The sequence below is a fragment of the Nuphar pumila genome, chromosome 1, assembly GCF_984573655.1.
Source record: "Nuphar pumila chromosome 1, dmNupPumi1.hap1.1, whole genome shotgun sequence".
NCBI lineage: Eukaryota > Viridiplantae > Streptophyta > Magnoliopsida > Nymphaeales > Nymphaeaceae > Nuphar > Nuphar pumila.
This window is the reverse complement of record NC_143249.1, coordinates 32,669,197-32,679,303: the sequence shown is the minus strand read 5'-3', so window position 1 is coordinate 32,679,303 and position 10,107 is coordinate 32,669,197. Positions and strand designations below refer to the sequence as shown.

The following is a 10,107-nucleotide window of genomic DNA, read 5'->3' as shown; positions in this document are numbered from 1 at the left end:
TCATCATTAAAGCAACCCCTGGTCTCACTTTATTCAAGAAAGCGCTCTCTCTCTCTCTCTCTAAGAACTTAGTTCCAATTATTAATATTTTCTCAGTTAAATTTAAATACTTTAAGATAAATACGGAATTATTACTAATACTTATTGTTATTATTAAATTAAAATATTCACGAGTAGGAAGCGTATGCGTGTGTTATGGTCGAACAACTCAAACCGAGTTTTTTCAAAGAAAAATGATTTGTGGGTTTCCTTTTTCAAACTTCATGGAGCTAAGCTCCTCTTCCAAACCCTAATTCCCCAATCCCTCCTTCTCTCTGAATTTCCCTCTTCTTCTCGTCCTTGTTGACCTCCTATTTTTGTCGTCTTCTTCTTCCTTTTCCACTCTCTGAATTCCTGATTTTGGGTGTGGAAAATTTTGGTGTTTCTCAACTTCCCGAAATCTAGGGTTTTATGGGGCTCAATTCTTGTTTTATGATTAGAATCTAGGGTTTTCTTGGTCCAGTTCGAGTTCTTGTTAGTGGGAAGTCTAGGGTTTATGGAGCTCGATCGTGGTTCTTCGTGATGTAGAATTTTAGGGCTTGTGGGATTCGATTTCCAAGTTTTCCGTAGTAGAATTCCAGGGTTTATGTGGTTCGGTTCAAGTTCTTCGTGGTAGAAATTTAAGGTGTTGAACTTTAATAGTATAAAAACTGGGGTTTGCAGAGTTTATTTTGAGTTCGTCATAGTGAAAATCTAAGGTTTTCTGTTCCATTGCTTGTTCTACGCTGTATAAGATCTAAGGTTTACGGAGTTGGATTCAATCTTTTCCAAGCTTGTGGCGTAAGTTTAGTTTTAGTACTTAGTAGCCGAGTGTAAATTTTGTTTCTTTGATTGTCTTCCATCTGTGGAGTATTTGGCCAATTCATGTCATCTCATGGTAATTTGAACTCGGAATCGCCGAAGACCGAACAGATAATTACGGAATTCTTCTCGAAGTGCCTGCATATTATACTAGAATCTAGGGCTCTCTTCGCCTCGTCGAGGAATTTCAGCGGCGAGAAGGCGGTTTCGTCGCCCTCTTCGTCCTCCACATCGTCGCCTGGAATTAGGCGGAGGGATAGATGGTTCAGTTTGGTGCTCAGGGATTGCTTCCCTGCGATAGAAAACTTCGATCTTTGGCGGCAGAACGGCCGGGAATTGTTGGTCATAGATATAGTCATTGTGCAGCGGTCTGCATGCGATTCACCTGTGGAGAAGGTAGGCTTTTCGAGGAATCCGTCTTTGAAGGGGCGGTTCTTCAATTGTTGGAACTCCGGCGAGGAAGATTCGTCGTTCGCGACGGAGATGGTTGCCGAGCGTTGGGTGGTTCAGTATGAGCACAGGAAGGCGGGTGGTAGAGAATTGCATCCTGGTAGGACCAGGTATGAAGAGGGCAAGAAGGGTGGCGGGCCGCGGCTTGGTAAAGGTCGGGGGCATATGGCCGTCCCGGAGTCGCAGAATTGTTACTTGCCTTCGAATGAATCGCCGTCTTCGGCTTACAAGAGGATGGGGAAGAGATTGAACATACTGTTGCGGTCCTTATATCTTACTGTTAGGCTCTTACCTGCTTATCGATTCTTCAAAGTTCTCAATTCATCTAGTCGCATTTACCCATTTAGCCTTAGCTATAAGGTCTTACCATTTGCAGAGCCTTTCTCTCGTAAGGAAGAAGCTGAGATGCAGCTGTTCAGTTTTGCGCCCATTGAGACTCCTTGTGGTAGGCTTTCCCTGTCTGTGTGGTACCATCCGAGTCTAACCGATATAAAATTCGAACCTTCTATTCCGTCATCCCCACAATTGATGATGGACTATGTTGGAAGTCCAAATGCTGATCCTTTGAAAAGGTTTGCTTCTGGATCATTCAATCCATCTGGGAAGAAAGGAACTAATGCAGTTGGTCTCCCATTAAATTCGCCGAATTCAAGAGTTCCATTTGCTAGGAGGCATAGCTGGAGTAACGACCTCAGTAGAGCCACTCCTCTGCTCTACTCGAACTCACCTCCTTCCCATACCAGCAATTTATCTGCTTCACCTTCTCCAATCTACTCTGACTCTCGTGCATTGCCTTCTAATCCTTCCTCTCATCAGCTCCCACGACATAGGCAGCTACATGTGGATCATTCCCCATCTGGAAGCTCACCACTGCATCCATTGGACATCCCCAAAATGACTGGTTTTGATGAGTACTGGCCTTCTCCTTTCTCACTTTCTCCTTCACCTTCCCCACCAATACATCAGTATCTTTCAAGGGCTCTTCTACGCTGTGAAAGTGCTCCACTCAGCATCTCGTCAGCTAGATTTGGTAGGAGCCCGGGATTACCAACACCGCACTCTCATGACCGAAACTGTAACTTGCCCCGATCCCCATCTCTTAAAAGAGCAACTGTTGGCCCATCTCAGGGCGAGAGCAAGTCTTCTGTCAAGGCAGATGAATTGAGAACATTAGAGCCTAATGCCATCTTACATGCCTTGCCCACATGCTGTAGTCAGAAGGTATTGTGGATGCCAATTGGTCATGTTTGATTTATATCTATAATATAGTTGCTTCAGTGGTTTCCCTTTTAGTTTTTTTGCTGTCTTCTGTCAATTCTTAATACTTGTGAAGCTAATTTTTTGGGTCTTCACTTCCCCTTTATCTTTTGTTTCTGTTTTAGGCCTTGTTGTCTGGTAAGGAAGATTGTGGAGGTTTATGTGGAGCAAGGGTGTCTGCTAGTAGTTCACCATGGGTTTCAGTGTCGAGGAGCTCCAGCAGATTATCACTCCAAGAAGAATCTGATGACTACGAGTTTTCTTGCCCGTTTGCTATTGATGACGATTTGTCATATGCACATAACAGGTGCTCTTACTGTTCAACAATATTTCTTTCCTTAATTAGTATGTCATTCATGTGAGAGATGTCTTTGATATTTATATCGCTAGTTTATTTTACCTGTTTGTTGTTCAAATGTCTATGATAATGTATCGAGATAGTATTAGAACAAGCTAGCAGCTAGCTTGTTTCCAACAAGAAGTTTCAGACAAATGGATGCAATAGTTAAGTTTATCTTATGGCACACCTTTATTTCTGTTCCTATCTCTTAAGCATGTTGCATATCATTTATTGTGTATCTCTGGAAGTGATAATTTATTTTTATTTTTCCCAGTAACTTATTTAGTCTTGTTCCACCAACTCATGATCGCAGTTTGAAATTTTTATGGGGTCTGAGTGTTGGGTTTTAGTGCCAAAAGCTACCTCGCTCCCACCAGACGAGAGACATTTTAGTCATCAAAAAGGGATGGTAACATTCTTGAAAGTCTCATCTAATTTTTCTTTATATATCCCTTTGGTGGCTTATGCAACCTTCATCTACTCTGCCTTAACTGAACTGCATCAGGAAAGATGCAGTTCCCATCATCTCCTGGAAAAGGAAGAAGCTAAAGAATGGAATCACATGTAGGAAATTCCTTGACTTTGTATTGAGTTTTGAGTTCACTTATCTTAAATGTCTAAATCTTCTATCCTAATTCCTTTTGTCATGTCCTTTAGATCAATTCATGGGCTCTTCAAGCTATTTCTTCTTCGTGCCTTGCCTCCAAGAATCTTGTTCTTTTTCCTGTGTTTATCTCTGTCAAATTCTATCCTCACACTTGTCTAACTCTAAACCGTTTGCTTATAAAGTCGCACCCTTCCAATAAAAGTTTCTCTTCTTCCTGACATTACCCCTAATGTTTACCATGGTGACAGCTACTCTAGCATAGGAACATTCATAAAGTTGAAAAGTTAAAAATTCATGAACGTATTCTTGTGACTTCTAGATAGAAGAGAAGAAAACAAAAAGTCAGTTTTCTCTGTTCATCTATTATGATTTTGTATCTACTTCCTTGAAAGGGAATGCCCCACTATCTTGCCTTGATTTGGTCTTGTGAGTAAGCATGTCACCTTGCAAATTTCTGTGTATTTCCCCTTCAAGCGTGTGTATCATATGTTCATATCCCTCCTTTTTTCTGTTCCTATCGTTTCCTTTTTTTTTTGTGTATCTTGCTAGACTGCTCATCTTTGGAAGTTTTCTGTTGTCAGATTATTCTGTTGAAACATATTCATGATCTCATGGTCCACCTCAGTTGGCTGACATCACTGGAGTTTATGTTCTGTACAGATAGCTATGAGATCTACAACAGCATAATGTCTTTCCCTAGGAACATAAAGTTGAAAAGCAAGGGCCATGAATGACCTTCTATGTTACATCTGTAATACTGCAAGAGGTTTTTTTCTTGAAAGACAATATTGCATGAGATATTATCCAACATTCTAGGTAACTATAACGCTCATTATGCTAATTATTTTCTGTAGATTTCTAATGGACACCATTGTATGAAAATGAAATCTTAGATCTGGAAAAGGTGATCTTTGTAGTCGAGTAAATTGGTTGCCAACTTGCAACTATGGATTAACTTGTGCCAGAGCTTGAAAAGGTGAATGGGAACCTTGCTGATATAGCTTCTGGTTTGCACATGGTCATTGCTTCTGTCACATTGAGGTCTCAATCTACACCCAGTTCTTTAATGTGACGCTCTGTTCATAGCATGGATTTCAGCATTCAAAATAAAAGGAATTTGTATGGACATGGTAGAGAAGACAATTTGTAGAGCAAGAGGCAAGGTTTGCAACAGATACAGTGGCCAGTTTTGCGAAAAAGTAAAAAACTTGTGTAGCTGCTAATGGGTGAATAGTTGGCACTAGAGTTGCTAGTCGGGGAAGTGGGAGCGGGAAGTGAGGCATTTCCAAAATTTTAGGAAGCGGGAAACATGGGATGACTTCGAAGCGAACAAGGAATCGTCTCGAAAGCGAGAAGAGAAGTGAACCGGAAGCGACCTAAGGAGTGAACTGGAAGCGAGGGAAAAGTGAAAAAGGAGAAAAAGAAGGAAAAACAAGAAGGAAAAAACAGAAAAAAAGGAAAAAAGAAGGGGAAGCGAGCTTCCCATTTAATTATGGCGCTTCCTAGATCGTTTCGGGAGTGCCACGTTTCGTGCTTCCAAAATGCGTCCCCGGGTTCTATGGCGCTTCCGGTAACCCTGGTTGACACATCAATATAAAAATCTTTTGCAGTGCAAGGACAACTTTTGGCTTTCACAAAATGCATTTGACATTCCTTTCTTTGAATTCAAGACAAACACTCTCAATGAATGCTGGATTATTGGCTTGGGAGCATGAAATTCATGTTAAGTAATCTTTTAATATGTACTCCAAACAAAAACCGTATTGAAGAAGGTGTAACCAGCCACATGGTAGTTCTAAGGGTTAACACCAATGACATATAGGAAATGCCTGTCCTTTTACTTCCAAGTTAGTGTCTTTTGACTGGTTTTGCTGCTCTTGTAATAGAATTTTTTCCTCCTCCTGAGCTTGCTATCTCGGGCATGTATGAAAAAATATTCTTCCGGCAAACTGGTGTCCTTGTGGCCATATCCCAGGGGAAAAGTTGATGCTTTTCCTAAGAATTTGATGCATCAAATAAAGTATACTACTCTATTATTGCAACTTTACTCTATAATCTTGTAGTAATTGACCTGCTTCACTCTGTTTAAATTTCAGAAAGGGTTGTTAAGCTATTTCTAGTTGTCAAACTCATACCTGTCATGAATTGTCTTATACATCAAATATAAGAAGAGGGCTTTTATCTGTTTAAACTTGTTCATTATGATATATCAGTTCTTCTTTCAAAGGATCACAATTGTTTCAATATTTTCATTGGTTCATGACTTTAGTAGATATTGTTAGTTTCATGAAGTAGAAACCCAAGGTAGTTACACTATTTCTTTAATTTTATTCTCAATGCAAGTCAAATTTTAGCTAAGATTCTTAATTGCCAAACTGAAGTTGGGGGTTGAATTTTCTTCTAATAAACCTCATTGAGTTCCTCTTTTATCGTTGGATAATTTATAAATCTTGCCCGTGAAATGAAATGGAGTAACCAAGAGAGCACACTCAAATCTTTGTAATGGTATCATGACAGACCTCTCCTGAGTTGATCTTTGATTTTTGCCACCAAAATATTACATGATAAACGACCTTTCATCTGTTCTTGGTTGAAAGTCTTTGAACTATTTTTGGTTCACACAATAGCTGGAAAAGCTAAAACCAAATAACAAGAATCCGAGGACAGTGTTTGCTGTAAGGGCTGAAGTTTGTTGATTCATGGAAATGTTGATAACTATACCACCGTGGGTGGATGAATGCAAATGTCACCATATGTTCTTTTTAATGAAAGGCTTTTTAAGAATAAATCTGGAGGTTTTGATGATGTTTGTGTTTCTCTTATGAAAGACGAAGAGAGTGGCCAGCACTCTTAATTAGTGTGACAATGTATGCAAGAGGATGCTTTGAGCTGTGACAAAATCATAGTTATCGGTGTTAGAGAACGATTAGAGAGGAGAGAGAGGCTCTGATGGCTGCAGTCTGCGGTTTTGCATCTCATTAAGTATATACAGATACAATAATTAGGGTACGAAAATACCCATGACATGATATGTTAAAATTACAACATGCCATTAATGAGCATGTGTTAAAATAAAACGAATTGGGTCTGGATCTCGTGAATGACAACGTCTTTTCACCCTCCCTCAAGTTGTACATGGTTTTGAACCATGAACAACTTGCCTTTTAACATCCAAAATCGCTCCTTGATAAGTCCTTTTGTAAACAAGTCAGCAACTTGATCAACAGTCCGTACGTATTCTGGTTCAATTTCCTTCTCTTCGACCTTTGTCTTACAAAATGTTGATCAATTTCAATATGCTTGGCACGACTGTGGTAGATATGATTGAATGACATATTGATAGCACTTTGATTGTCACACAAGAGAACGCTTTTAGAAATCGATTCTCTTACTTCTGTCAACAGGTGTATGATCCATGTTACTTCGGCTGTAGCAACTGCCATTGATCTATATTCAGCTTTTGTGCTCGACCTGGCTATGGCCTTTTGTTTTCTACTGCTCCAGGAGACAAGATTTAGGCCAATGAAAACACAGTATCCTGAGACTGACCTACGCTCATCTGGATCTCCTGCCCAATCTGCATCCGTGTAAGTAAGAAGTTCATGCATGTGATGACTATGCATACTCTTTCTGTACAAAAGACCATATCCAATAGTTTCTTTCAAATATCGAAGAATGCGTTTAACAACTTCCATATGCCCAATATGCGGTTCATGCATAAACTGAGATACCTGATTGACAGCATAAACAATGTCAGGCCGAGTGAAGGTAAGATACTGAAACATTCCTACTATCCTGCGATATCCTGTAGGATCCTCATACAAATCTCCATCTTGGGAACTGAGTTTCTGATGAAGTACACTGGGTGTGCTTAGAGGCCTGCAATCTGTCATACCTGTCTTGCTAAGAACATCAACAATATACTTATGTTGAGTAAGTGTCATGCCTTTAGGAGTCCTGTCAACTTCTACTCCAAGAAAGTATCGCAGTTTACCAAGATCCTTCATCTTGAATCTATGGTTCAAAAGTTCTTTAACCTGTTCAATATGTTCATTAGAGTTACCTGTAATGATAATGTCATCAACATATTGTTAGAAAATAATACATATATGTATATTTTAATTCTGTAATTTTTTATTTTTATTTTTTATGTAATCTGTCATCAATTAAACATTGTCAGCTAATGACAGACTGTGTGCTGCACAGTAGCACACAGTCTGTCAGCTAATGATAGACTGTGTGCACAGTCTCTGTCTACTAAAGAGTTGGGACTGTACCCAATGGCTCTAATTAGAGCCGTTGGGTACAACCCAACGACTCCCTCTCTTTCACCCCTCTATAAATAAGGGCCTCCCAGCCCATTGTATTATTATTCAATAAGGGTTTTTATTCCCTTGTGATTGTTAATAAAATAGTGCATTTTATGCACTTTCTTGCTTTTGTGGTGTGTAACATTTGAGTGCAACTTTGAGCTAGCCTGTGTTTGAAATATCAAGTTATTGTCTGTAAGGCTCTTTACATGGTATCAGAGCTAGGTGTATGATCAACAGTGCATCGGTGGGTTGCCTCGTAAATCATGATTATTCTATTTCATGGTGGTGATTTCTTTTCCTCCTTTAATTCACCATGGGTGAATCTTTTCCACACAATACAAGCAATTCCAACTTTATTCCACCCTTCAAACTTGAAGGAATCATCTATAATATTTGGGCGGGACACTTGGAGACATTCATCAAAGGTCAAGGTTTGTGGGGATTCGTAAGAGGTATTATTCTTGAACCCATTCCCAAAATTTCATTAGGTGAAAATGAAGTTGAGACTAGTCTTGAAGAAAGAAACAAAGCCATGGAAGAATACTACAAGAAATTAGATGAATGGGAAATGAGAAATGCAAAAATTCTTTCATGGATGGTAAGTGGAGTTTAGACAAAAATCGCCTCAAATCTATTATGCTATAAAAAGGCAAATGAAGCGTGAAAATATCTTAAAGGTATGTTTACCGAAAAAGATATGGCTCACAAGTATCATCTTCAAGAAAAGGTTAGAAATATCAAACAAGGAGATAAAAATGTAAGAGATTACTTTATGGAGTTATCTTCAATTTGGACCCAACTTGCCCAATTTGAACCCAAATGGGAAGGTAAGTGTAACGCCCCAAATTTCAAACTTGCGAACCTTTTCAGAAAAACAGGCAAGTGACTAGAAATATCTCTTTCCTTCAGAGTTTGTTTATGAAATCAACGGAAGATTTTTCTTTGATAAATCATAAGGCAAGCTGACAACTTTGGGCACATTAGCTAAAAGAACCAAAACTCACAAGATTCGGATATCCTAAGGGAAATCCGATACAAACCCAAGCGTCCAGGACGCGAGCTAAGAGCAGGAAGAAGAAGCCTTGAAGCCATCTCGCAATCGCGCCATCGCCCGTAGTGTACCTAATCATCACCTGTACCCATAGAATGGGTTAGTTTCGCAAAAAACTAGTAGGTGCACAAAAGAGACTACAAGGAACTAAATTAAGTACATTTAATTCAGTAGGCTACGCAGTTTAAAGCAGATATGCAGTTAAACAGGTAAGCAATGCAAGCAGGTGAATAGTGCAAACACGTAAGCAGTACAAGCGAATAAGGCGTGCGAGCGAGTAAGTAGTGCAAGCGAGTAAGCAGTGCAAATGCGTAAGTAGTGCAAACAGTAAGCAGTTCAACGCAAGTAAGCAGTGCAACTGACCAACGCAGCATACGATCTATTTGATCGTAAGTTGAGAACTACTACGCAACAAGCTTGTCCTCGTTCCTAGAACGAGGTCTCTGCATCTAATCACCATCAGGACATCGTTTGTCGCTCACTACTTCTAACAAACGCATTGTCCTGAACAACCTTAATCTATCCTCATCTCTCAAAGTCTTACGCGGCTAACCGTCACCGGTTATGACGCACTAAGGCGTCATACTTTCTCAGAGAATCTCACCCTTCCGTAGAAGGTCCAAAACATGATCACTAACTCAAATCACTAACGATCTGATTCTCACATCTGAGTCACTAACGATCTGATTCTCACATCTGAGTCATGCACGTAATCATGCTAAAACAGAAAGCCGAAACTATGAATTCATAGTTGACTATCACAAACAATCTCAGAAGATCGTCACAGCTCACCATAACTTTTTATGGTAAGCGAAAACACAAGATCCACGTCGGATCGTTCGGTTCGAGAGATATACGACCGGACAAGGAATTACCGCCCTAGAGGGTATACCTGATCTTGGACCCTACACTTCCTCACAGGAGTTCACCGTCTTTGCAGCTACCCGTTCGTGGACAATGTATATTCTCACAGAGATCTCCCACTCTAGCCGGGTCACCCGATCTGGGAAATGTATAACCTCACAGCGAAACCTTTGGGAAACCGATCCCCAACATATGCCATATCCAATGAAAATCATTGCGATACACGCATCAACACAAAAGACCGCTCTTGGGGTCGATAGCTACTAATACATACAACAAGATCAACGCCGGATCACCTGGTCTGGGAAATGTATAACCTCACAAGGAATTCCGCCCTAGATGGTATACCTGATCTTGGACCATACACTTCCTCACAGGAGTTCAC

At 40.0% G+C, this 10,107-nt stretch overlaps 1 protein-coding gene across 3 annotated transcripts in view; it reads left to right on the top strand.

Annotated features, from left to right (window-relative positions):
* The first annotated feature begins 245 nt into the window (after positions 1-245).
* Positions 246-10,107, top strand: part of LOC149848608 (autophagy-related protein 13b-like) — a 32,396-nt gene continuing 22,534 nt past the window's right edge. For all 3 annotated transcript variants that reach the window (XM_089996426.1, XM_089996436.1, XM_089996445.1), the window contains exons 1-2: positions 246-2,511; positions 2,673-2,854. In XM_089996426.1, the coding sequence (XP_089852552.1) occupies positions 904-2,511; positions 2,673-2,854 (1,790 nt within the window). In that variant the 5' untranslated portion in view covers positions 246-903. The remainder of the gene's footprint in view (positions 2,512-2,672; positions 2,855-10,107) is intronic.